The 27,967-nt window shown below is 46.8% G+C and overlaps 3 protein-coding genes across 3 annotated transcripts; all 3 read left to right on the forward strand.

Annotated features, from left to right (window-relative positions):
• Positions 1-215: 215 nt before the first annotated feature.
• Positions 216-8,336, forward strand: grm6a (glutamate receptor, metabotropic 6a). The gene is made up of 14 exons (XM_028409391.1): positions 216-776; positions 1,838-2,054; positions 2,147-2,282; positions 2,402-2,556; positions 2,658-2,798; positions 2,891-3,091; positions 5,212-5,351; positions 5,470-5,592; positions 5,685-5,949; positions 6,042-6,277; positions 6,365-6,526; positions 7,057-7,206; positions 8,020-8,160; positions 8,247-8,336. Exons 1-14 carry the CDS (start codon positions 216-218, stop codon positions 8,334-8,336), a joined length of 2,718 nt encoding a protein of 905 aa, XP_028265192.1.
• A 3,777-nt stretch (positions 8,337-12,113) lies between these two features.
• On the forward strand, positions 12,114-13,587 carry tsr2 (TSR2 ribosome maturation factor). The gene is made up of 5 exons (XM_028410268.1): positions 12,114-12,199; positions 12,554-12,644; positions 12,733-12,824; positions 12,958-13,110; positions 13,261-13,587. The coding sequence occupies exons 1-5, from the start codon at positions 12,122-12,124 to the stop codon at positions 13,375-13,377; spliced, it is 531 nt and encodes a 176-aa protein (XP_028266069.1). The 5' UTR covers positions 12,114-12,121; the 3' UTR covers positions 13,378-13,587.
• A 1,207-nt stretch (positions 13,588-14,794) lies between these two features.
• On the forward strand, positions 14,795-24,686 carry cdk16 (cyclin dependent kinase 16). The gene is made up of 17 exons (XM_028409746.1): positions 14,795-14,917; positions 17,518-17,712; positions 17,990-18,142; positions 18,310-18,428; positions 19,396-19,524; positions 19,640-19,696; positions 19,781-19,895; positions 20,034-20,128; positions 20,579-20,641; positions 21,300-21,423; positions 21,607-21,727; positions 21,810-21,907; positions 21,995-22,100; positions 23,165-23,207; positions 23,287-23,377; positions 23,454-23,528; positions 24,314-24,686. Exons 2-17 carry the CDS (start codon positions 17,589-17,591, stop codon positions 24,349-24,351), a joined length of 1,551 nt encoding a protein of 516 aa, XP_028265547.1. The 5' UTR covers positions 14,795-14,917; positions 17,518-17,588; the 3' UTR covers positions 24,352-24,686.
• Positions 24,687-27,967: the final 3,281 nt, after the last annotated feature.

A 27,967-nucleotide genomic window follows, 5' to 3' on the forward strand; every position in this document is an offset into this window, starting at 1 on the left:
AACATCTGATTCCGTTTTTTAATTTCATCAGGCCAGAGCCCATGATACCTGCTGAGCAATAAGATGTTATGTTTCTCTGCTGCAGCCAATCAGCTGCTCTCTGATGAGACGTCACAGCCCGTCAGTCAGACTGATGATTGGTAGCGATTGGTTGATTGATTGATGTCTCCTCAGGTGTCCAGGAGGATGACCGTGGTCTGCTGAACATTATCACCATGACATCCTCAGGCTCCACCCCCTTCGCCCTCCATCCTTATGTCTTGCTCTGCACCAGCTGCTGCCAGCCACCATCAGGGCTCCGCCTCCTGCTATCTCTCTGCTTCTGGATCTATGGACCAGTGGTCCAGGTGAGCACCTCCCATCAGCACTTCCACCCCCACTCCATAAAGATCCCAGGCGACATCACTCTGGGGGGACTGTTCCCCATCCATGCGCGTGGCCCCCATGGTCTGCCCTGTGGCGAGCTGAAAAAGGAGAAGGGCATCCACCGCATGGAGGCGATGTTATATGCTCTGGACCAGATCAACAGTGACCCCGAGCTTCTGCCCAACATCACCCTGGGGGCGCGTATCCTGGACACCTGCTCCAGAGACACCTACGCCTTGGAACAGTCACTCACCTTTGTCCAAGCCCTGATCCAGAAAGACACATCCGACATCCGCTGCTCTAACGGGGAGCCACCCCTCATCCGCAAACCTGAGAGGGTGGTAGGAGTCATTGGGGCGTCGGCCAGCTCCGTGTCCATCATGGTGGCCAACATCCTGCGCCTGTTCGAGGTAATAACACGCCTGGTGATACACCTTTTAAAAAACCTGATAACCAGACAGACTGGCAGAGAGAGAGGGAAAGAGAGACAGCTACAGACAGAGAGACAGTGAGACAGGTACAGACAGAGAGAGACTGGTACAGACAGAGAGACATGGACAGACAGAGAGACAGGTACAGACAGACAGACAAAGAGAGACAGGTACAGACAGCGAGACAGGTACAGACAGAGGGACCAAGACATGTACAGACAGACAGGTACAGAGTGGATGAAGCAGTCTGCTTTGTGGATTAAAGTTTTAAACAGACAGCATGTGTCTGGATGACTGACTCTAATGAAAGCTTTTAATGGCTGTCACTGTTACTGTGTGTGTGTGTGTGTGTGTGTGTGTGTGTGTGTGTACAGACCCTCAGACAGCTCTGTGCGGTCAGACCTGGTTTTAGGGCTGAGGTGTTGGGGTCTTTGTGACTGAATGTCCTCACAAAGACAATAATAATTATGCCTGTGTGTTGAGGAGATCGTTAAACTGAGGTTTGTAGATTTAATTGGAGCAGCAGAAACCGCACACAGATGCATTATGGGAATATTAATATAACATTAACTGTGTCTGTAGAACAGCCATTTACACCTGAGTACATGTGTTTGTGTGCGTTGCTGTGTTGGCTCATATGAGGCTATAAAGAAAATGTATGAAGGTTACAGGTTCAATAAACATGGAGCTCTGCACTGAACTGAGGCTGATTGTCATGTTTGTCTGCTGAAGCATCTCTGATGAGGGTGATGATGATGATGATGATGGCTAACGAGGTCTGCTCTGTTAATGTGGAGTTCTCCATTAATCTGCACAGACACTCAGTGTTGTGTGTTAATGTGATTGTTATTCACTTTATTGAAGCTCTGACACACATTCGGCTCAGCTGTTACACAACAGTAATCCTGTATGTGTGTGTGTGTGTGTGTGCGCGCCCGGTATTTCCAGTTTGACCAGTCAAGTGTGTTTAACGTGACCTGACCTCTGACTGTCAGGCTTCAGTAAACAACAGGTGATTATTGATTATCCGTGTGTCTCAGATCCCTCAGGTGAGCTATGCCTCCACAGCTCCAGAGCTCAGCGACAACAATCGGTACGACTTCTTTTCCCGGGTCGTTCCTCCAGACTCGTACCAGGCTCAGGCCATGCTGGACATTGTCAAAGCTCTGGGCTGGAACTACGTGTCCACACTGGCCTCAGAGGGAAACTATGGAGAGAGTGGAGTGGACGCCTTCATGCAGATCTCAAGAGAGGCTGGTACAGAGTCTGCTTTGCCTGTAACCTCTGTCTGTCCGCCAGTCGTCTGTCTGTCTGTCTGTCTGTCTCTATAACCTGTTGGTGTCTCTCAGGTGGGGTGTGCATCGCTCAGTCCGTGAAGATTCCTCGTGAGCCAACAGCAGGAGAGTTTGACAAGATCATCAAACGTCTGATGGAGACAAGTAACGCCCGAGGAGTGATCATCTTCGCCAACGAGGACGACATCAGGTAAACACACAAACATCCCTTAGCATGACCACAACAACAACAAAAAACACCAATCTGCTTCATCCTATATCTGAGTCACATGACTCTACTCTGGCTCATTCCCCCTTCTGGGCTGGTAGGCGTGTCCTTGAGGCAGCAAAACGGGCTAATCTGACGGGTCACTTCCTGTTTGTTGGGTCGGACAGCTGGGGTGCAAAAAGCTCACCAATCACAGAGCTGGAGGATGTCGCCGAGGGCGCCGTTACCATCCTGCCAAAACGGGCATCAATAGACGGTGAAGCCGGAAAAATATGAACATGTGGTGTGGCTGTTGTGTTTTCAGGTGTTTGTGTGTTGGTGCATATTCATGTGTATCCCTGTGTGTGTGTCATCCAGGCTTTGATCAATACTTCATGTCTCGTTCTCTGGAGAACAACCGAAGGAACATTTGGTTTGCTGAGTTCTGGGAGGATGACTTCAGGTGCAAACTGACTCGTCCTGGAATCAAACTGGACCCCGACAAAAAGAAATGTACAGGTAAGCCCATACCTGGACAGGATGGCCAGCCTTCTCTCAGTTCGTATTTCTGTCTGTTAACACATCAATAAGAGACATTTTTGTCCCTGCAGGTGAAGAAAGGATCGGTCGGGACACACCCTATGAGCAGGAGGGGAAGGTTCAGTTTGTGATTGACGCGGTCTACGCCGTCGCCCACGCTTTGCACAACATGCATCAGGATCTGTGTCCCAGCAGTTTCGGAGTCTGCAGCAACATGGACCCCGTGGAGGGACGCGCACTGCTTGACTACATCAGAGCAGTCAACTTCAACGGTAAGAACCGCACAGTCTGCAGACAGGAGAGCTCGGAGAATCCACCTGGAAGGTCGGGGGTTTCACAAGATGAAGCCAAAATGGAAAAACATTTGTTTAACACTAAGTGTCCCCTGTTACTGCTTCCATAGGACTTAATTAGGTGAGCTGCAGCAGGTGCTGCTGATCATCAGTCCCTGATGAATTGATCCTCAGCATTTTAAACAGCAGTTCAATGTTCTGCAGTGAGGAAGATTATTCACCGGACAGCTGTCAATATTTACAGGAGTGGACGTCCCAGCACATTCTGCCAGACAATGCTCAGAGACACACAAAGATATCCAGCAGCTACATGTCAGAACCTGCAGGCCTCACTGAGCGTGCTCAGTGTTGATGTGAGAGCACGACTAGAAGACTGAAGCAGTTTGTTTAAACTGGTTTCCCTGTACAATGAAATTCGTACACACCTTGGAACAATGTTCTATGGAGGAAGTGTGAATGAGACTCTTCTGAGCCTCAGGCTCGCTCTGAAGCATCACAATGAGAGGGGGGGGGGTGCTGCTGATGAATCATTCAGAGCTTAGTCTTGTCTAAGGACGGGGACACTGAATAAGATGTGGTAGCATGGAGGCTGCAGGAGGGTTAGGGTCACTGTAGATTTATGCATAAACACAGGTTAACACGCAGGTGACCATCTGTCTGGACATCGTTCAGCTGTCATGGACTCGCTGGACAGTCAGCTCCTTCCAGGTGGAGGTCATGGTGTCCTGACCCGGAAGAAGGCCCTGCCCATACTGCCATACTCTCTGAGGGTCTGGTACAAATCAGTACTAGTAGGCTTGTCCACACTGAACTGGGCTGGTTCAGATCCTGACACAAAGTGCCTCAGCTAGTCCACATGAAGCCATGTAAACCCAGAGGCAGGTCTGATTGTAGACTGGTTTCTAGGTCCACATGGAAAGCTAGTGTCCCTCAAAGGGATGGAAACAGCTAGCTGTTCACCTGACCAACATGTTGTTCATCAGTCTGTTCAGATTTCTAAGGTTTCTCAGAGTTGCAGAACAAAGTGCAGCAGCTTCATCCTGTTAGACATCAAATCCATATTTTATAAAGACGACAAGCCGCAGTGGCTGGAATAGCAAGAGGATTTCATCTGTAAAAGCCAGAGCTGCACGCATGAAGCTCGTCTGTCTCTCTGTCCGCCTGTCTGTCTGTGTCTCTCTCTGTCTCTCCCTACATGAACCTTCATGTCATCTAAATATTTAACCAGCTCAGTCCAGGCGTTCTCTCATTTAGGATGATGAAGGATTTCAGGAGTTTGGCCTTCAATGAACTTTTAGTTTCAGAGAAGTCTGAGTGGACCGAGTGCAGGAGGACACCTGGGGGTCAGGTGACGTTTTGTTTTAGTTTTTATTTACAGTCAGAATAGTCTTTGAATGTGTTAAAAACGATGGAACCACAGTTACAACAAGTTAAATGAAGAAAACTACAACAACCTGACGTCCCGAGTGGTCGGCCCTTCAGGTTGAAAGACCTGATGGCGCTGCACCTGCTCCTGCATGTTCATGTCTGTATGTTCTGTGTCGTTTGAGTGTCTAGCCGTTCTTCATTCACAGAGAGATAATGCACTTTACGTGTTTCCCCTGAGGACTGTGCGTGTGTGTGGGTGTGTTAATAATTAAAGGGAGCAGCTGCTGAAAACTCTGCATGAAGCTTTCATCCTAAAGAAGCAGCCGTGGGGCAGCAGCAGTCCTGACTGATGGAACCGGCTTCTCGTGTTCAGGTTCTGTCTGTTTGGGACTGGACAGGCTGATAAATTCAATCCTCCTGTTTTACAGATCACTGATTCTTCTCAACACACTGGGGCTCTGCATGGTGTATGGTATTCCAAATGGCGAGCAAATGTGTCTCAATTCTGGCATTGATACGGTGCTGGTACCCTTAAAATGGATGTGAGCCTCTAGTGGCCCACGTGATATATTTGGTTCATATTTGCCCAGCTTGTGGCTCAGATAAGGGCCAAATAAGATTTGTGCCACACCATTTTTGCTGTCTGGGATCTGACTGGTGGATTGTGATTCCTTGGCTCTTATTGGTTGGCTGGTTGTTGGAGTTCCTGTATGTCTTTTTGTGTCTGACAGGAAGTGCTGGTACAAGTGTGTTGTTCAATGAGAATGGAGATGCACCTGGACGCTATGACATCTTCCAGTTCCAGATGACCAATCACAGCCATCCTGGATACCATGTCATTGGCCAATGGACCAATAACCTGCGACTTAATGTAAGAAACTGATTGATCAACAGAGTGTAACAATGTTAACGATGTAAGACGTAGCAATGACATCGCTGGTATTTAATTTTCTTCTCCTGTGTGTGTGTATGTGTGTGCACATGCACAGCTGGAAGAGATGCAGTGGTCCGGGGGAGACCAATCTGTCCCTGACTCCATCTGCAGCTTTCCCTGTAAATCAGGAGAGAGGAAGAAGATGGTGAAGGGAGTTCCCTGCTGCTGGCATTGTGAGGTACAGACTCTCTCTCTCCCTCTCTCTATGTCTCTCTCTGAAGCTCTCTGACGTCTCTCTTACTCTCTCTCTCTCTCTCTCTCTCTCTGCAGCTCTGTGATGGGTACCAGTACCAGCTGGATGAGTTCACATGTGAGACCTGTCCATCAGACATGCGCCCTGCCCCAAACAGAACCACCTGTCGTCCTACTCCAATCATCAAACTGGAGTGGAACTCTCCCTGGGCCCTCGTTCCTGCCTCCCTTGCCTTGCTTGGTATCCTAGCAACCAGTGCAGTGGTCATCACCTTCATCAGGTTCAATGACACGCCCATTGTAAGAGCATCAGGAAGGGAGCTGAGCTACGTACTACTGACCGGTGAGTGTGACATCATCAGCAGTGACTGTGACATCATCAGCAGTGACTGTGACATCATCCTCTTAGAGTGTGGCACCATCATTTCTCCACAGGTATCTTCCTGATCTACCTGATCACCTTCCTGATGATCGCAGAGCCAGGTGTCGTGGCCTGTGCGTTCCGACGCCTTCTGCTGGGCCTTGGCATGGCCATTACCTACTCCGCCATGCTGACCAAAACAAACCGAATCTACCGCATCTTTGAACAGGGCAAGAGGTCCGTGACCCCGCCCAAATTCATCAGTCCCACCTCCCAACTTATTATCACCTTCATCCTCATCTCTGTCCAGGTGAGCGCACATTGGATCATGTGACCTTCTGTTATCAGATGAAGTTGTGATGTATTGTGTTTGTGTGTTCTTGTGGGCGTGCATCAGATCCTCGGTGTGTTTGTGTGGTTTGCCGTCGTCCCTCCTCACACCATCATTGACTATGAGGAGCTCCGCCCCCCAAACCCTGACCTGGCCCGGGGCATCCTGAAGTGCGACATGTCTGACCTGTCAATCATCTGCTGCCTGAGCTACAGTATCGTCCTCATGGTACTGACCTGCTGTCCGTTTCTGATATGATTATACCATTAACCATAGAGTGGTTGGTGTGAATGAACTGCACTAGTTTCATCCGAACATGGAGGGACAGGCAACATACCAGTAACAAAGATTAGAAGGCTGTTATTTACATCTTTGATCACTGTAATGTTTTTTTATTTTTATAAGACCAAGGGGAAGGTTTGTATCCTCTTCCGTCCATTTTTTTGTGCATCATGGAATATCAGAAAAATGTCAGCCGAGACAGCCATGGCGGCTGTCTCGGCTGATGAGGTCAATCTTCTTCTTGTTCTTGTGTTACATGAGATTAACGTATGCTACGTCAGAACTCCTTCAGCGTCCTTTTCCCATTTTGCACATCATCTCTTTTCTCATCTCTTTTTTTAACATAAGTTACATCAGAATGTTTTGTTGAATTTGGGTGTTTTCCTGTCACTTTTCTGACACCATACATAAAAAAATGCACATAAAACGGGGTGATGGAAACCTGTTTCTAGGTAACCTGTCATTTCTGTTGCTAGGTAACATGTACAGTGTACGCCATCAAGAGTCGTGGTGTTCCAGAGACATTTAATGAAGCAAAGCCAATTGGCTTTACCATGTACACAACCTGCATCGTCTGGCTTGCCTTTGTCCCGATCTTCTTTGGTACTGCACAGTCCACTGAGAAGGTAAGAACCAGGACACAGCAGGACAGGGTCAGGATGGACTGGGCTCCATCCTCCACCCAAACGTGTTCAGTCAGTTCTGAGGTGTTATTCATACATTTGTTTGAGTCCATTAAAAGTTTTGTTTGCTAAAAAATGAGGTGAGGCAGAAATGAGGTGACTGAAGGGTTAGAGTCCTTAATGCTGCAGATAAACCAGAATTAGACACAAAGTGGAAACGTTTCAGTCAGAGAGGGGAACAGCGGGATTAAACAGATTATAAACCAACACAGGGCTTAATTTACTTTGTTAAAACCAAAGTTCGAGCTACAACAAGCAGAGACAGAAAGAAACATAATGCAGCTGTTAGGCCACAAACACGATGCTCAGCAGATCATCCTTATGTGTAGTTCAGGTGCACAACAGAGACCACTTCATTCATTCATCAAAGTGTGTTGAGGTAATGAGGAGGAGCCTTTTCATCCCCGTCCTCTTCCACCGCTGTGATAACATTCAGGAGCTGAGGCTGTGTGTGACGTTTTACTCATGTTGTGAGGAAACACCTCCCTCCTGGAGACAAGAAGTTCCTTTAATGTATGTCCATATAAAGCCCAAGGCTGGAGTCACTATGAATGGGGATATTTGTGTTTGTGCCAGTGTGTGTTTGCAGAAAAAATAACAACAGCTGTAACAAAGCTCAAAGAAGAACCCAGTAGAAATGGGCAACATTATCTTTGTGTGTTTGCCTGCATGTGTCTGTGTGGACTGGACTAACAGGAAGGCCCTTGAGGATGTTCTGGTGGACGTTTTTCTCAGCCTCTGTCTCTGTCTTCACAGCTGTTCATCCAGACAGCCACTCTGACTGTTTCCATGTCTCTCAGTGCGTCTGTGTCTCTTGGGATGCTCTACATACCCAAAGTCTACGTCATCATTTTCCATCCTGAGCAGAACGTCCAGAAGAGGAAGAGAAGCTTCAAGGTCTCTGTGCAGCTGTCTTAGTTGCTGTGTTGCTACATTTCTGTGTTGCTTTATTGTGTCACAGTTGCTTTGTTGTTGTGTTGCAGGCTGTTGTCCAGGCTGCAAGAGTGTCTCAGAAATCTCAAAACGAGAAGCAGAATGGCGAGACAAAAATCGAACCTGACAGGTCGCAGTAATAGGACACTTCTGGTACTGAAGCTACAGGACACTAAAGCGTTACTTTACTGCCATACGAGTTCAGCACGTTAGTGGTTTAGAGGTTTTGTTGGTGCCTGCTACGAGTCACTGCAGTCAGACGTAATGTTGATAAGGGTTCTCAGTCATCAGGTCTTCTTCATTCAGAAGGGTGGAGCATCTGACTTGTAGAGTCCTCTTGAAGACGTCCCTCTGCTCCTCCATCAGCTCTAACTGTTTGGTGGAAAACATGGTTTATATGTGGTGGAGGAGCTCAGTGGGGGGGGGGGGGGGTCTGTGTGGGACTCTAAATGTCTCCATACTGACCTGTGCTGGTCTGACTGTGTCTGCTGTGTCTAACTGTGGTGGGCTGTGGTGGTGGTGGGGGGGGGGGGGCAGGTGGACAGTCCATTGGTCTTGCTGTGATCATGTGACTTGGAGTGAAGCTTCCTGGGATGGATGGAATCACTGCATTGTATGTGGTAGAAAGATGATGTCTGAGGCCTCCTCCTCTGTTCAGGGAAGGTTCTTCCAGCTGAACACAGAGGCTTCGCTGACCCCTCTTTGAAGTCGTTAGCCAGTTGTTAGACACAGCAGACCAACACAGGTACGTATGGAGACATTTAGAACTGAGGAAGCTGATGGAGGAGCAGAGAAATGTCTTCAAGAAAACTGCTTCACATAATGATTTCCAAAATCCCAATGACCAATACAGCCCATAACAGCCAGTCAAATATCTATATTTTCTAACTGGTCTCAGTGAACATCTCTAACATAGCTGCTGTCAAACAGACGTCCATGCAGAGGTCCTGTCTTCAGTCGGTCAGATCAGAACATATATTGTGCCCAGTCACACTGCTTACTGTACTTCTGATTTGGATTTATATTGACACTTATACTCTGTACTTAATTGTATTTAATGAAACTTGAAACCTCTGGCAACACGAATTCCTCCATAACAAATAAAGTTTCATCTTTATCTCGTCTTAGAACCTGCCAGCAGGGGACCTGTGACATCCCACTCTGTTCTTCTTTTCTTCCCAGGTAGCTGATGACCAACCATGCACAGCCTGATGACCTCATCAAAAGGATCTCAACTCACACACAAGAACATTCACGTGGAATGTCACATAAAAAAAAATCCACTGGGCTTTTATTGTGAAAATCTGGATTTCCTCTGGTTCAGACAGGAAATGCAGGAGGTGTTCCCATGGTGACCAGCAGCTACTGTTTGATGTCTGTGATGCCTTCAGGTGTCAGTGTGATTGTTGTCCTAGTTTTGCTCTTTTATTGTGGAACATGAAAAGGTAATAATAAATGAGTGTTTACATTCAGCACGTTTTCATGTTTCAGTGCTTTTATACATCTGAGGAATTACACAAGAAGAGATACACAAGGAAGGAGTCCCCCTCAGACCCATCGTCCGTCTCAGACCCATCGTCAGCAGCACAAACTTAGTCACATACAACGTGGCTAAGCACTTGGCTGAACTCCTGACACCACTGGTAGGTGACACACCACATCACATCCACAACTCTCAGGACTTTGTGAACAAGGTGGAGAAGATCCGAATGGACCCAGACGACACCATGGTCTCATTTGATGTCACCTCCTTGTTTACTTGCATCCCTACATCAGAAGCCACAGAGATGGTAAGGACGTGCCTCACACAAGACAGCACACTCAAGGAGAGAACCAACCTCACGCCAGACCACATCTGTGACCTGCTGGACCTCTGCCTGACCACCACTTACTTCCAGTACAATGGGAACTTTTACAGACAGAAGCACGCTGTGCGATGGGATCACCTGTGTCTCCTATTGTGGCCAACCTCTACATGGAAGAAGTGGAGAGAAGAGCCCTGAGTTCCTTTCCTGGAACCACCCCCACCCACTGGTTTAGATATGTGGATGACACCTGGGTCAAAATCAAGACTGATGAAGTGGAGCGGTTCACAGAACACATCAACGCAGTGGATAACAACATCAAGTTCACTCGGGAGGACACCAGGGACAACAATCTGGCCTTCTTGGACTGCACAGTACATATTGAGGAGGACAGGAGCCTCAATGTGGAGGTGTACAGGAAACCCAGACACATGGACCAGTACCTGCTGTTTGATTTACACCACCCACTGGAACACAAGCTGGGAGTCATCAGGACCCTGCAGCACAGAGCACAAACTGTACCAACCAGCTCAGAGGGGAAGAAGAAGGAGCGACACCACATCAGGAAGGCCCTGCAGACCTGTGGCTACCCAAAGTGGGCACTTACCAAAGCCCCAAAAACAAGACCCCCCAACAACAAGAAGAAGGACAATAACCGATAGAGAAAGAACATCTCCATTCCATAGAAACTGGTTCACCCGAAGGATCAGACTTCCAGGGACACACACAACAATGTGATATATGCAGTCCAGTGCAGTGAGGAATGCTCTGATCTGTACATTGGAGAAACTAAGCAACCATTCCACAGAAGAATGGCTCAGGAGGCCTCAGGACAAGACTCAGCTGTTCACCTCCACCTCAAAGACAAGGGACACTCCTTTGAGGACAATGTTCACATTTTAGACAGGGAGGAAAGGTGGTCTGAAAGAGGAGTCAAGGCAGCATCTATGTTAAGCTGGAAAAACCTTCCCTTAACAGAGGTGGTGGCCTCAGACATCATCTTTCTACCACATACAATGCAGCTTCCATCCATTCCCAGGAAGTTTGCACATACTCACAGCAAGAACAAAGGGCTGTCAACCAGTCCCCCTACAGCAGTTTCATAGTGGTTAGCCAGTCGTTAGACACACCTGGCCCAGTCAGCCAGACCATCACAGGTAACTATGGAAACATTTAGTGCTACTGTTTTTTAAGTTAGACCCAGACCCACCCACTGAGGTCTGCAACCACATATAAACCATGTTTCCCCACCAAACAGTTAGAACTGATGAATCTGCTTGGATGAGCAGCGAAACGTCTTCAAGAAAACTCTACAAGTCCAGACGCCTTGCTTCAATCTTCTCTACGTATGATGACCTGGATGACTGAGAATCTTCATCAGATGGTTGACACGTCCAGCATCACCTGATTCTCCGTCTCACCTGAGTGAAACCTGTTTCTAGTTTCTGTGTCTGGTTGTGGGCCTGTTTTGTGTGTTGCAGACTAGGCCAGGTGATCTGTAGATCCTACGAGGTTCCATGTTCACTTTATTTTATAACTTCATGCATCATAATGTCACATCGTGTTTACCGAGGAGGTGACATGAGGGGCGGACACAGCTCTCCAAATAAGAGCAGTGTCCATCCAAGCTTCAGGTTCTGCAGTGAAATTCTGTCCTCAGGAGCTTCTTTATTCTGCAAGATAGACAACAGCAAGAGGCTGTGTCTATTCACAGTAAGTGTCCTCAGGAGCCTGCTGCTGCAAGCTGAAGCTGAATTAGACAAACTTGTAGTCTAACATGTGTCTGATCACGTTACTTGATCAGACCAAACGTCACATAGTAATATTCATCAATCAATCAAACAATTTCTTGTCAAACTATAATCAGACTGATAACACTACAATGCCGATACAGTGGTCTGCTGCCACCTGGTGGACAAAAACTGCTACAAAGATCCTGTAAAAATACAAATGAAACAAACATGTTCGTGTACAAACAACAAACTGAAGGACGAACACAACCTTCAGACTTCAACATGGACAGATTTTTATGCCCATAAACTGAGGCTGGATCCGGATCAGCTGCCTCTGTCTGGTCGGCTGTTTTCTTCGCTCCACTTCTTCTGCCTGCCAGATTCAACATGGCGACCACCGCAGGTTCACGTGAACTGTTCACGGACGGAGTGAGAGCGGTTCTTCACAACTGGCCCGTTCTGCAGGTACTTGAGAGAAGCAGGTGGAGCTGAGGCGGAGACACGGACAGACACCGGAGGAGCACACGGACAGAAAGACAGTCTGACTGACCCGGTGTGGACAAGCTAACAGGCTAATGCTATCAGCGCTGCACCAGCCGCCGTGTTTTCTGAGACACACGTCGTATCAGTGTCGTTATTGATACAAATATTGATATAATATTAGCTTCTGTCGTCACCTGTCGACATTACGGGAACCTGAATGCTTCACGTCGTCCTCTGCATTCAGACACTAGAGAGTTTAGCCTGTATTGACGTCAATATAATGATCAGAGTATTGATACTTGTTATCATGTTGATCGGTCTCTACTGTGCCCTCAGATCGCTGTGGACAATGGTTTTGGAGGCGTGTACGGGCAGCAGAAAGCTGATTGGATGGTTAATGTCATCCAGCAGTATTTCCATGACAATGGTGGGTAACCACGGAAACGGTTGCATCCCCACCTCCACGTGGCTGTTCTAACGTGTGTGTGTGTGTGTGTGTGTGTGTGTTTGAGCAGCTGACCTGCAGCAGTGTGAGGTTGAGGACTTCATCGCTGAACTCATGGATCAGGAGTTTGATACAGTGGTGGATGATGGAAGTTTACCTCAGGTACATCACATGTTTTGTTTTCACCAAACGTCACAGAGGATGAAACGACGTCGATCCATCAGCTGCTTCTCATTGGCTCAGGACGTTTCCTGCTTCTACTTACTTCTGATGGTGTGTGTGTGTGTGTGTCCAGGTGTCCCTCAGTCTGCTGCAGGTGTTCAGTCAGTGGCAGCAGGGGGCGCTGCAGCAGCTCAGCTGCACCATCAACACTCACAACAAGACTCAGAGGGCAAAAGTCACAGCTCCACCCACAGAGAGCAGCGAGGAGAGCGACGAAGAGGCACAGGTAATATGTCAGAGATATATATATATATATATATATATATATATATATATATATATATATATATATATATATATATATATATATATATATGCACTGATATGTCTGTTTAGTCAGGCCCTGTGTTTAGAGACGTTGTGTGTGTGTATTCAGGTGATGGACTGTGAAGACTCCAGTCCATCAGCAAGCAGGACACACCCTCCTCCTCCTCCTCCTCCTCCTTGTCAGGATGAAGAGGATGGCTGGACAGTGGTCAGGAGGAAGAAGTGAAGAGGAGGAAAAAAGCAGATACTGAAGCAGCTGACATTTGACCTTCTGGATGGGACATTTGATGGCAGCTGAACATCAGTCTGACAGGTCCGGTGGATGTCCTCATCAGGTCCTGCTGGGACATGTGGTCTTGAACATGTGGAGACATTGGAGAGTGACGCCCAGTCACCGAGAATCACTCTGATTTAATATTAAATACATGGAACATGTTGTTGTGTTTTTTGATGTCACTATGACTTCATGCTGACATCATAATGGAGTCATACCAAAAACTCAGATTAAAGCTGAATGTGTTAGTGGCTCACATCAGGTTAGAACCGCAGGCTGATGGTATCTGCATGAACCACTGGACATTCCTCCCAAAGGCCCATGAACGCACCCACAGCTGTCCAGCTAAGGCTACACAGCAAGCAGGAAGATGTTCTTTAAATGCTAATGATCATGATTATATGCTGCCAGGTGCTGCTCCTCACCGAGCACCTACACTCACAGCCAGGCTGGTCCTAAAGGACCCTGAGGTGGACCAGGTTCTGTTCAGAGACATAGTGCTCTAGTGTCTTAGTGTTCTATAGAAGACTTCATGCTGGAACATGTTTACATCAGTGACCACTATTGATCAGAGAACCGATCACACTCTGAATGAGCCGGAAGCTGAAGTGATGAGTTCACTGTTTATATCTGCTGCATCAGTTTAAGCTGTCAAAGACATTAAATGGTAAAAATGAATGTACAACCATCATTATACCCACTTTCTGTTTTCATCCTGCCTCTGCTCGTGTGCTGTGCGGCTGTATGTATGTAACCACAGCTTTAGCCACATAGAATCTGTCAGATGCTGCTGCACAGACCCTGCAGCAGAAAGCCTGGGAACAGAGGAAGGACCTCCGTCTCTGACTGCATGTCTCACTTTGTCTCAGAGGAAGCCCGGCCCTGTCAGGTGGTCTGGGCGGTGTAAACCCTCCGGTCCTCCTTGGTGAGCAAATGTTTAGAGCAGAGAGCATCCCTTCACCAAAAAGGGGGGAGATTTTACACAGGGGGGATTGTTGGGTCACATGATCCTCTGTCACTGTAGCACAGCTGGAGACAAACACAAAGGTTTGTAATAAACATGATTTACAGGTTTGTCCAACAGGTCGTATCTGGCAGAATAAATGTATTTTAAAGTTGATCCTGTTCCAGCCAATCAGCTCCTTTATCCAGTTCTCAGATCAGTGGTGTGGAAGTGTGTGGAAGCTCACTGAATGGTCACTGTTTAAGTAAAGGTGGGTCTGGTCTAATTCCTGACTTACTGCTGCAGACGTCTGAAGTGTAATGAAAAGTTTAACCCTTGTTGCTGTGTTTTTGTTCAGAGGTAAATAGAATCGGAAAGGGGCGGGGACACGTGCCATCGTGGTGACCTCACTGATGTGAGCGTCAGGACGCACCGGAGGAGCGGAGTGGCAACATGGCAGCAGATTACTGGGAGCTAGAAACACCAGAGACCCCGTCAGACTGAACCGAGCCAAAGACAACCCGGGAGAGACCGGGACAAATCCTCCTGGTACGTAATGTCTACTGCCACCGTACCTGGCATACCGGAAAACGTTTGATTAAGCTGACGGAACCGCTGACATAACACCGAGAACGTTCACTGCGGGAAGTACACGGGTCCCGTCCTTACCACGTACATACAGACACACACAACATAGACCAGGTCCATACAGGGGTGGACGGAACCGACAAGTGTAGGCGGAACTGGCTACGTGCTAGACACTAGCTGCGACCAATTACAGCTTCATTACTCATGTACTCCCAGCAGCAGGTCGTAAAGTCTATCACGTAGATTATAATTCAGCTATTAGCCTGTTAGCAGTAAGGTTCAGTCAGCGTTAGCTTGTTCAGGTAATCAGTCAGGGGTTAGCCTGTTATCCGTCAGGTGTTAGCATGTTAGCTGTCAGGTAATTAGTCAGGGGTTAGCCTGTTAGCTGTCAGGTGTTAGCATGTTAGCTGTCAGGTAATCAGTCAGGAGTTAGCCTGTTAGCTGTCAGGTGTTAGCATGTTAGCTGTCAGGTAATCAGTCAGGGGTTAGCATGTTAGCCGCCAGGTGTTAGCATGTTAGCTGTCAGGTAATCAGTCAGGGGTTAGCCTGTTAGCCGTCAGGTGTTAGCATGTTAGCTGTCAGGTAATCAGTCAGGGGTTAGCATGTTAGCCGCCAGGTGTTAGCATGTTAGCTGTCAGGTAATCAGTCAGGGGTTAGCATGTTAGCCGCCAGGTGTTAGCTGTCAGGTAATCAGTCAGGGGTTAGCTGCCAGGTGTTAGCATGTTAGCTGTCAGGTAATCAGTCAGGGGTTAGCATGTTAGCCGCCAGGTGTTAGCTGTCAGGTAATCAGTCAGGGGTTAGCTGCCAGGTGTTAGCATGTTAGCCGCCAGGTGTTAGCATGTTAGCTGTCAGGTAATCAGTCAGGGGTTAGCCTGTTAGCTGCCAGGTGTTAACATGTTAGCTGTCAGGTAATCAGTCAGGGGTTAGCTGCCAGGTGTTAGCATGTTAGCTGTCAGGTAATCAGTCAGGGGTTAGCCTGTTAGCTGCCAGGTGTTAACATGTTAGCTGTCAGGTAATCAGTCAGGGGTTAGCCTGTTAGCCGTCGGTTAATTAGAATCAGATTCAGAAATGCTTGAATAATCCCAGGGGGAATTGCTCACATTCCAGGTGCTCCATGCGTCATTACAGGTTATAAAATAAGGTAAAATAGCAAGTAATAAAATATACATTCTAAACAATAATAAACATTCTAGTTAAATCCAATGCAAGTCAAAACTGGTAGTCATATACGGGAAGGTCCCTCAGGGAAATTCAGTTACCAGCAGCAATACAACATCGACCGAAAAAGAATAAAATAGAACATAGAGCAGTAAAATAAAAGATAAGAGGAATTATTTACAAACATTGTACACCAGCATAGTTATTGATACACAGGGATATTGCACAAGTTATTGCACTTTATAATAATAAATTATTGCACGTGTGTTGTATCAGGCGGGCTGTACTCCTCCCTCCTTCTCCCTATTCTGCCAAAAGCAGCGATGTAGAGTTTGATGGATCGGGGGACAAAGGAGTCTCTGAGTCTCTGAGTCTCTGTTGGTCCTGCTCTTGGGGAGGAGCAGCCAGTGACGGTTCAGGCTCCTCTGAGCTCTGATGACAGCGTGCAGAGGATGTTTTTTTTAGTGTTCTCCTCCCCCCACAACACCACCGGCCCTTCTGATCAGTTTATTGAGTCTGTTTGTCTCCGCTGCTCTCAGTCTGCTGCCCCAGCGCCTCAGCATGGTCCGACAGATGTTAAAGGACCGGAGCCTCCTCAGAACACAGAGGTGGCTCTGGCCCTTCTTATAGAAGGCTTCAGTGTTCTTAGTCCAGTCCCAGGTATTTGTAATCCTCCACCATGTCCACACACTGTCCACTGATGGAGACTGGAGCTGCGTGTGTCTTGGTCCTCCTCAGGTCCACAACCAGCTCCCTTGTCTTTGTCACATTGAGCAGCAGATGGTCCAAAGCTGTCCACCACAGTCCTGTACTCAGACTCTCCACCTTTGCTGATACATCCCACATACTGTGGTCTACCTGTTAGATAGTCCACAATCCACGACACAAGTGGGGGTCTACATGCATCGCTGTCAGTTTCTCACCTAGAAGAGCCAGCTTGAAAGTGTTGAGGGCACTGGAGAGGTAAAACAACATGACCCTCACAGTGCTCGCTGGCTTGTCCGGGTGGGTGTAGACACGGCTCAAGTGTTAGCCTGTTTTTCTTCACATTGATGTCATGCTGACCAGGGGACGGTGTGATGCCACTGTGGATGTAAAGCACCTGCTGCTTCTGTGAATTTTAAAAATGATGTGACGGGTTTCAGGTAACCCCTGACTGATTGTGAACATGCTGGGCCCCATCTGTAGCTTTGCTCTGGTTCCTGAAGCTCAGAGAAAGTCAGGGCTGGACTTAGGTGGATTACAGCTTATTTAGTAATGTGATGTAGATGCAGAAAAAACTTGTTGATGGTTTGGTAAAACATGTAAAATCAGATGAAATTGCACTGTTGCTGTGTTGCATGAGTGTAGGTGTTCATCCTCTGCATGTGGTATTTGATCCTGTTCTGCGTTTGCCTGTGCAGTTGTGGTCTCCAGGCTGGCTGCCCCGCCCCCCTCAGCGTCACGCCCCCCCCTTCCCCCTCGACCCCCCCTAATGGAAAGGATGAGGAAGATCAAACGGCAGCTATCACTCACTCTGGGTAGAGGAGGGGCCGGGGGAGGCGACAGGATGCTGAGTGACACCATCACCCAGGATGTGACATCACACAGTGACTCAGGTAACGTGTGTGGTTTGGCTTTTATTGTGGATCTGGTTCATCGACAGGAGTTTAATCAGACTGATTCATTCATCAAAGTCCAGTCTGAGTCTGTAATACCAGCCTACAGAGACCTGGAAGCTGTCAGACCCTTCCTGCCTGACTCTCTCACTCCTCTGATCTGATTGTGATATCTGTTGGACCTGCCAATCAATCACTTAACCACCTTCTTTTTTTCTGTTTAAACTCCCCCCCCCCCTCCACCTCTCCCCCTCGTACTTCTCTTGCCCACCCTTAGAGGTAGCCTCTCTTCGTTCCTCTGGAGGTTTGAAGGTTCGAGCTTCGTCCTCTTCAGTTCAGTCTTTGCTTCAGTCATACAGCAGCTCTCTAAAGAAGCCCAGAGGCCTGGGACGCAGCCTCAGCTCCTACCTGAACCACACCACCAGACTGGGTACTGAAGTGTTGCAGATACCACTGGCATCATCAGCAGCTAAAACCTTCTACGTGTTCTAAATTTTCACTCAAGACTGTTTTACCACTGTGCATCTGAAGTCAAGCAATCAGTCCACATCCCCAAATGCAGACGCTCTCATCCTCTGTGTGTGTGTGTGTTTTCAGAGATTGTGCATGAAGATGTGAAGATGAATTCTGATGGAGAGAGTGACCCGGCTTCTTCCTCAGACGACATTCAGAGTCCAGTCAGAGTTCGACTGAGGAACAAAAAGATCTCTACAGAGGTACAGAGACGGCTACAGCTGGTTACATACTCCACGAGAACAGAGCAGTGTTCATTTTGGCAGCAATTTCTGATTTACTTTTTATTTTAGTCTTGTGACTAAAATGTCATTTGATTTTAGTCACATTTTAGTCTTCAACATTTTTTAACTTTTAGTCTAGTCTAGTCTTTTCCCCCTGCCGACGTTACACCCACAAAATGACGTCATTGACCGCCCGTGTGCAGCTCTCTCGGACACATGGCCCGGGCAGAACTTTTTCTCTCAGTGCTGTGCATCAACCATGCTGTGATTGGTCGGAATTTATTGTGAGCGTGATGAATGTGGAGAAGCGCAAGGGCTTCAGGTGCAGAACACACAGACAGAAGGAGGAAGTACAGCGACGATGGACAGTTTAGATGAGCAGCTGGCAAACAGCTCCTGGAAGGAGAAACACGGCGCACAGAGGAGAGAGTCTGTCCACAAGGTGGCGATAAAAACTAATCCCAGTGTCGATCACGGCGTTACAGTGGCTCGACGCACATTAAACACCGGGAGACGGGATGTATTATTGCAGACAGTCATCCACACGTTCACAGAGTTAAACCCACACAGACCAGAGGTCTGCTACAGTCAGCTACACTGATCTTCTATCTATTGTCATGCTGTGCGCCCTCTTCCCTGAACATTATCAGCTCGTTAGGACAGGTAACCACGACTGTGCTCACAATTTACAATACAACTGCATTGTCAACCTTTTGTGTGTGATGTGCGCCGTATGAGGAGTTCTGCACACACACGTCTCGCGGAGTATGGTACCTCCGTGCCGAAACAAACTTTTTTTTTTTACTCTTACCACCCATGGAGCGAGTTCTCTGTTCTCGTGGAGTATGGAACAGCCTTAAGTGACACATACACACAACAATAATCTGTGATATGTATGTTCAGCATAATCAGTTCCAGAGAATAAAGGTCTGTGTGTGTCTTCCAGGACATCAACAAACGCCTCTCGTTACCAGCAGACATCCGTCTTCCAGATGATTACCTAGAGAAGTTTAATGTGATTGGTCCAGCTCTGTTTGAGCAGCCTATCAGCAGGCGGCTGCGTCGAGTGTCTCTGGTAAGTGTCTGACTTGTGTTTTGTTGTTAAACTGCAATGCAGGACTAGTTTTTCTCTCATTATGAAACACATCAAACCTGACTAACGGTTCTGTTTTTCTTTGGCTCTGATGCAGTCAGAAATTGGTTTTGGGAAACTGGAGACATACATCAAACTGGACAAACTGGGAGAGGTGATTTCTCAAGTGATAATAAAGACATGTTTACAGCTGTGGACTCGTAAGCATCTCTCTGCCTGCCTGTCTCTCTGCCTGCAGGGGACCTATGCTACAGTGTACAAGGGACGCAGCAAGCTGACCGAGAACCTTGTAGCTCTGAAGGAAATTCGGCTGGAACACGAAGAAGGGGCTCCGTGTACTGCCATCCGAGAAGGTACTGCAGAACCTCGACTGCTCTACAGGAGACGGACTGTTTACTGATTTTGAAGTGACATTACTAATGCTGTGAATTGGACTAGTTTCAGTGGTGCTAAGTACAGAGCAGGGTGTTAATGGATCATTTCTTCCTCAGTGTCTCTACTTAAGGATCTGAAACACGCCAACATTGTCACACTTCATGACATCATCCACACACAGAAGTCCCTCACACTGGTGTTTGAATACCTGGTAAGACACTCACACACACACACACACACACACACACACACACACACACTCACTCACTCCTCTTGTTATTTAGTGTGGAAAGTCTTTGATGACATCTAGAAGTCTCAGTCCACCTCTCTGAATGAGTACCGCCCTATAGTCCTGACATCTGAGGTGATGAAGTGTTTTTTTAGTGGCTGGTCAAGAACTTCATCACCTCCTCCCTGCCAGCCACGGTGGATCCACTGCAATTCTGACACCCACTGAGCTCCTCCAGCACATATAAACCATGTTTCCCCACCGTCGGTTAGAAGTGACGAAGCTGCTTGGAGGAGCAGAGACACATATTTAAGAAAACTCTTTAAGTGCAGATGCTTCAGCCTCCTGAATGAAAAAGACCTGGATGACTGAGAATCTTCATCAACAGTACAACTGTGTATGTGACAAAGCTGATTTGATTTTGTGTTTTAGGATAAAGACCTGAAACAGTATCTGGAGGACTGTGGGAACATCATCCACGTTCACAATGTCAAAGTGAGAATGCTCTGAGTCCTGGTGATACTGCTGCCTGTGTTTATACTGCATGGTGTGACTTAGGCCCTGTTCACACTGGAGAAAGTTAATCCAGCTAGAGTAGGATTGTATCTGGATAGCCTTTAAGCTGGATACATTCAGACCTATTTTCAAATCTGGCTATCACACAAGAAAGTCCGCACTCAATCCGGCTTAATCTGGCTTGTTTGCGGTCCTCCAAACCACTAGGTGGCGCCTCGTAATATACAAAGTCCATTCAGGCCGTGGTAGTACCGTGTGTGCGCATGCGTCGTGCGTTTTTTTTTGTCCCGTGTCGCGCCTTGTGAACCGGAAGTATCACGTCGCTAGCCGGATTCGCTAGCCACATTTGCGTTCACACCTGAGCCACATTTGAGCCAATCCGGCTAGATCTACCTTTCGTAGGTGGATCTAGCCGGATTGAAATCAAACTGGATACAGCCGGATTCGAGTTGTTCACACCATCTGGATAAAAAAACCATTTGCATACATCTGGATGCGGCCCTAATCCCGCTTTAGCCAGATTTATTTCCCCAGTGTGAATGGGGTATTATATGTCTTGACCTGGGCCAATCTAGATTGCACTCTCTTGGGCTTTGTGTAAGTTCTTCAGTAATGTTTCTGCTTTTTTTGCCCTCAGCTTTTTCTCTTCCAGCTGTTGCGAGGTTTGTCATATTGTCATCGAAGGAAAGTTCTCCACCGAGACCTGAAACCCCAAAATCTGCTCATCAATGAACGAGGCGAGCTCAAGCTTGCAGATTTCGGTGAGTCTGTCAGCGCTCTGCACATCGTAACATGTCAAAATGGTCAGTTGTAGCATATCATGTGGATCCTTCTTTTATTCCCTACACCACTGTGTCCCTGTGATCCTCCTGGTGGCTCATGATGTCATAGATCTCTCACTGTGAGGTTTGTCACCGAGGTGTGTGTGTGCATGTCTTTTTCAGGTCTGGCTCGAGCAAAGTCCATCCCAACAAAGACGTATTCCAATGAGGTGGTGACGCTGTGGTACCGCCCCCCTGACATCCTGCTGGGCAGCACAGACTACTCCACCCCCATTGACATGTGGTCAGTGTTGCTGTTACAACAATCAGACTGTGTTCCCAAACAGCGTCAAATCAGCTGATCGGCTGTGTTTGTGTGTCTACAGGGGTGTTGGGTGTATCTTCTATGAGATGGCGACAGGGCGGCCTCTCTTTCCTGGTTCTACAGTTGAGGAGGAACTTCACTTCATCTTCAAACTACTGGGTGAGACGCAGTCAGCTTCTGATTGTCTCATGCTGAGAGCCGATCGGTTTCTCTTAATTGTACTTACAACCAGATGTTTTTGTACAGGAACTCCCACGGAGCAGAGCTGGCCTGGGATCAGTTCAAATGAGGAATTTGTGGCGTTTAACTACCCTCAGTACAGAGCAGAGAGACTGAGTCACCACACTCCCAGGTACTGACAGACTGCTGATACCACACACAGCCTCAGTGCACAATATTACACACAGATTACATATTATTACTAATATTATATATTAGTGTATTATGCAATTTCCCCATTGTGGGACTAATAAAGGTTTCTTAATCTTAATAGGTGTGGACTCGAGTCACATGACTTGAACTCGAGTCTATAATTTGATGACTTGCAACTCGACTTTGACTTGAACATCAGTGACTCATGACTTCACTGGAGCCTTATGACTTTAAAAGACTCGATATTTTACCCAAAACCTGAAGGAGACAAGTGTGTTAAAAAGTGTAGACTAATAAATTCATGTCACGCAGCGCCTCGCTCTCACTCGCCCCTACGTGTGTGTGTGAGAGAGAGAGAGCTGTCAGCGCAGCAGTCAGTCGAATGAATGCAGGAGGAGCTGTGGATCCTCAAACAACAGATCATCAAATCATTTGACAAAAATCAGTGTGAGATTGTCAACAACAAACAAAATGCAGCATGCAGACAATGCAGGTCGAAGATACCCCGAGCCAGCAACTTCCAAGTTTGTTCGACCTTCAGAGCGGTAATTAGAGCTGGCGAGCTAATGCTCAGCTAAGGTTAGCTATGTTGCTATGACTTACGTGCTGCTTGTTTCATCCAGTTCATATGTTACTGCCAAATGGAAACAGAGCGCTGCTGCCCCTGTGCCTCACATCACAGCCAGATGCATGCAGAGGCTCTGTTGTTAAAAGGACTTGAAATGACTCAAAATTCAAATTTAAAGACTCAGGACTTGACTCGAGACTTGAGGACAAAGACTTGGGACTACTCGTGACTTGGTCCCACCTCTGGTGCACACACAGCATGGCATGATGGGAAACCAACATGGCAGCCTGTCTGGAGAAATTCTGAGATCCTGAATTTCTAGTTGTGCTGAACACTGAAGGGTTTAAATTATTGAATGAGGAGCAGCACAATGGTCTTCCTGTTACAACACAAGTTTCTGTCTTAATTCACATGTTGAATTCTGATCCAATTACCTTGAAATAATTTGAAACGTCATGATGTGTTTGCACTCACAGGCTCAACAGCGATGGGGTGGAGCTGCTGTCAAAGCTGCTGCAGGTCAGTAAAAACCTCAAAGTGTTTGTTTTTCCAGATCCACAATGGTATTGATTGATGTGAAGAAACTGTATATATTTAGTTTGAAGGGAAGAAGAGAATGTCAGCCGAAGATTCCATGACTCATCACTACTTCAGTAACCTTGGAAACAGAGTGAAGTCACTTCCCGACAGTAGGTTTAAAACTTGACTTCTGACTCTTTGCTTACTGTAACTTTGTGACGTCACAACTGACTGCTGTTGTTACAGCGACGTCCATCTTCAGTCTGCCAGAGATTCAACTGGAAAAAGAAACAGTGAGACCAACAGTAACTTCTGATCCAGGTAACACACACACACTCATAAAAGGAACGGAGCTATTGCAGCGTGTCCGCACAGTAGTAAAAGGTAGCAAATAAAATCAGCCAAAATTTAATATTCACAACAAACACTGTGAAATGGGGAAATGTACGTTTTCATGCCATGAGGACTCTTCACTTTGGACTGGCTTAAGCCGGTCATAGGGACCGAGAAGCCCCCCCCCCCCATTAGACTTTTATACCCTGTTCACACTGGGGAAAAAAATCTGGCTAAAGCGGGATTCGGGCCTATCCAGATGTTTTTTTCCTGAGTGAACACCTCGAATCCGGCTGTATCCAGTTTGATCTAGCCAATCCGGCTAGATCCACCTCTCTTGGGTGGATCTAGCCGGATTGGCTCAAATGTGGCTCAGGTGTGAACGTAAATGTGGCTCGCGAATCCGGCTAGCGACACGCTACTTCCGGTTAGCGACATGCTACTTCCGGTTCACGGGGCACGACACGGGACAAAAAACCGCACGACGCATGCGCACACGCGGTCCTACAGCGGCCTGAACGGACTCTGTATATTACAAGGCGCCACCTAGTGGTTTGGAGGACAGCAAACACGCTGGATGAAGCCGGATTGAGTGCGGACACAAGTGTGTGCTAGCCAGATTTGAAAATAGGTCTGAACGCATCCAGCTTAAAGGCTGTCTGGGCTCAATCCTACTCTAGCTGGATTGACTTTCTCCAGTGTGAATGGGGCCTTATTATGTAAGTCTAGGATTCCTGCAGTTAAATGTCTGACAAATCTTTTTTTCTGTTCAGCCAACAGTCCATCCAGGAGGAGGAGCATTTTGTTCTGACACCACATGGAGGTGCGTCCTGCATCTGTCATGGTGAGAAGGCAGGACAAACGAATGGAAAATAATTTACAGGAAGTGAAGGTACCGCTAAACAGGGAACTAATCAAAAGAAGAACAAGAAAGTGAAACGATATGTGATTTCACGGAAGAGAAGCAGCTGTTTACAGATGCAATAATGAACCACAGCAGCTCCGGATCAGTCAGAGCAGCATGTTTGTACATGAACAGATCAGTTCTGTCGACACTCTCTTCAGAGGTTCAGTCTTCCATTTACACTGCATCCCGTCATAGAAACAGCCGTCACCTCTGGGGGGGGGGGGGCACTTGCAACAGAATGACATCAGCGATATCACAGGCAAGACATGTCGACATGTTTACAACCAGAACAAATGTCAGTGATTAAAACGCTGCAGGAGAAGCCATGTGTGTCCGAACTGCTGTTCTGTGCGTGAGCTCAGTCAGACTTTATACTGTAATACTGATCATATATACCAGGCATGAGACGGTTTAGGAACAAAATCTGAACTGTTCGATAATGTGTCTCGGTTCAGGGCGTGTGTTTTCAGGACATGTGCGACTCTCCAGACTTTCTCTGGTGACTTTTTGTTCTGCAGTTTCTCAACGAGCAGCGACCGCGACCATGAGCTCCTCCCCTGCCCCAAAGCACTCACAGGCAGTCATTGTCACTTCAGCTCCAGCTGCAGTCAGAGAGGGGACCCACACCACTCTGCATCCTATTGTGCGCAAAGCTGTTGCTGGTCCTGTCATAACTTACAGAGCGGGGTGTAAATCGTATACATTGAATAAATGCTGGCATCAGTACCGTGGAGTTTAGTCTGTCATGAGCAACGGTGAGCAAAATAACACACCCTGCCTGTGTGTGTGTGTGTGTGTGTGTACCATTGACAGTAAAAACTATGGACAGAGCTTCCGTGACATCACCTGTTTGTTTCTGAAGAGCCGTTTTGAGGCTCGGTGGGAGGTTCCGGGACGTGATGACCGCCGCCATGTTGGCAGCGTCACATCCGCCAAAACTCCAAATATGGACAAAGAGGGGGAGCACGAGCGGGGTTTAGGGGGGCGGGCGATCGTGGAAGCAGGAAACTCACGCTGTGATACGTCAACTGTCTGTCACTCAAGCGGCAACGCCCATAATTATGCGTAATTTTAAGTCAGAATACCATTGAAACAAGTGAGTTGTAAAAAAATTCACCCCCCCTACAATTGACACTAGAAGAGAACCTATCATCTGAGACCCGAGTGGTTTTTTGTACCAGGCCGTAAACATGTTTTTTTCTGCTGTGAAGTTGGCCATTTTAACATGGGAGTCTATGGGAAATGACTCGCTTTTGGAGCCAGCCCCCAGTGGTTGCGGCGTGAATTACAAGTTTTGACACTTCCGCATGGGCTTTAAGTCTGAGCCCCGAAGGTTGCCGCTTGGTGTGTACGCACATCGGGGCCGCTGTGTGCAGGCAGCAGCAGTGAATTGTAAACCTGCAGCCACGCAGAGACAGAAACGACATGCTGCCGTGCAAATAAGACATGAGGCTCTTCAGTTCGGTTAACAAAGCACAGACCTGTTCTATAGGAACTGACATCTGTTATCATCAGGCACTATATAAAAAATACATAGACGTAAAATTGACTTGACCTTCTAATGTAATGGTAGAGAACACTGAACTGATTCTTCCATATGCTTAATGTTAGGATATATGTTTTATGCTGATCTATGCTCTTTCCAGACTGTTAAAAACCTCAACGATGTAAACCGAACCGAAAAGCGTGACCTCTGAACCCTGACACACACTGAACCGCTCCATCCCTGATATATATATATATATACACACGTATACTGTAAAGCAGTAGTTCATGCTGTGTGCAGATCATCATATTTATGTCCACTGATGAGCGAAAAGGTGTTTCATTTTGTGTTTTTTGCTTCAGACTGTGATGTCACTAGAGCCTCAGTGACATCACAGGTTCCTCCTCACTAGACCATGCAGGGCTCTGACTGGCTAATAATTCAGTCAGCTGTTCTCTTTGGAAACATGTAAAGGGAAATAAGTAATAAATTTTTATTTTTAGTGCACAAAAGAAACGCGTTTGTTTACAGAAGTTCAGCCCGTTGGCGTCCAGATGTCAGTGGGCGGGGCTTTGTGACTATCAGGTAGTTTTTCTTCAGATTAGTGGCTGATTTTAGTGTTTTTTTTTTCTTTTTTTTTTAAACCAGGTTTATGAGTGTTTCTGTTTTTTTTTATGATTTGCTGTTGTTACCGATGTGAATATTTATTTTTTAGCCGTGAAAAATGTGAGCAATAGAAAATCAAATCAATAAATCAGTGTTTGAGTCAGAAAGGAGTATTTTGAATCTGCTGTAAAAATGTTGTTTGAGGGGAGAAAATGTCAGTGAAAAGCTCTGGAAGTGATGCAGTGAGGGGGCAGGGCCATCACCTCACATCGACTCCGCCCCTTTTATGCTCAGTGCAAATGACTTTTGAATGTAACTACAGACAGACGTGGTGTGGTGGATGGGCGGCAATTATTGTTTTCCAGCCGCAGCACAGAAAACATTCAGAATATGTCTGTCTGGAGACAAATATGTTCTGATCAGTCGGATTGATCGATGCTCTGTTCCAGAACAAATCTTCTGGTTTTCTCAGAGGGATCATCAGACAGGATTGCAGATTACCATTCAGAGGCTTTATCAGAATAACAATCCTGCAGTGTGTTTAGACTGTAACCTGTTCGTTCCAGATGCTGTTTTATATGCTTTGTAAAATAACATGCTTTGTTGGGTTGACACCAAATTGATCTGTAATATGCACTGCATGATGGGATTCTTCCAAAATAACTTATATGCTGTTTATTTGAATTATGTTCGGAGCTCTGCGATGTAACCTGATGCTATAATGGATCTACATACTTGAGTACAAGTATGAACTATAAATTATATCCTGTTCTTGTGTTCCATTATGTTTACTGTATGTAATCTGGATACATTTACAGTGTATAAACATAATAAAAATCTTTATTTATTCTCAGTGGTGTATTTTGTTTGTCTTTGTTGTCGGTGGGAATAGCGAACCTGGAAGAATTTGTCTGGGAACACTAACCTGGAATTTATCGCCCTTCCAGAAGGTGCAAACTACTTGCTAACGTCTCGGGAAAGGCTGATATTTCTTTGTAACGATGCCAAATGTGCTGACCTTTCCTCCATAAATTGAGTTACTAGCAGGTTCATACATTGCATATTTATCCCTAGTTGCTTTCAGAAGTGAGATATTGTTTTCTAATCGGCCCGGGAATTGTGTGCTTCTCTCTAATTGCTGCTAAATGTTAAATATTGTTCTCTATTCTGTCCAGAAAGTGCATATTTCTCCCTAACCGCATCCAAAAAGGAGATATTAATCTCTAATCTGTCCAAAAATTGTGTATTTCTCCCTAGTTGCTGCCACATATTAAAACCCTTCAAGGTCTATGGGTGTTTTTGGGGACTTTCCTCGCCTGGCATTCTTTGTGTTTTACTGCTCATTAAATACTGAAATCACCCCCACCCCCAATCCAAGATGGCAGCCAAGACAGATCTGTGTTCGGTGTCAGTACCTGACGTCTGGGT

The sequence above is a fragment of the Parambassis ranga genome, chromosome 7 (genome assembly GCF_900634625.1).
Source record: "Parambassis ranga chromosome 7, fParRan2.1, whole genome shotgun sequence".
In the NCBI taxonomy this organism is placed as follows: Eukaryota; Metazoa; Chordata; class Actinopteri; family Ambassidae; genus Parambassis; species Parambassis ranga.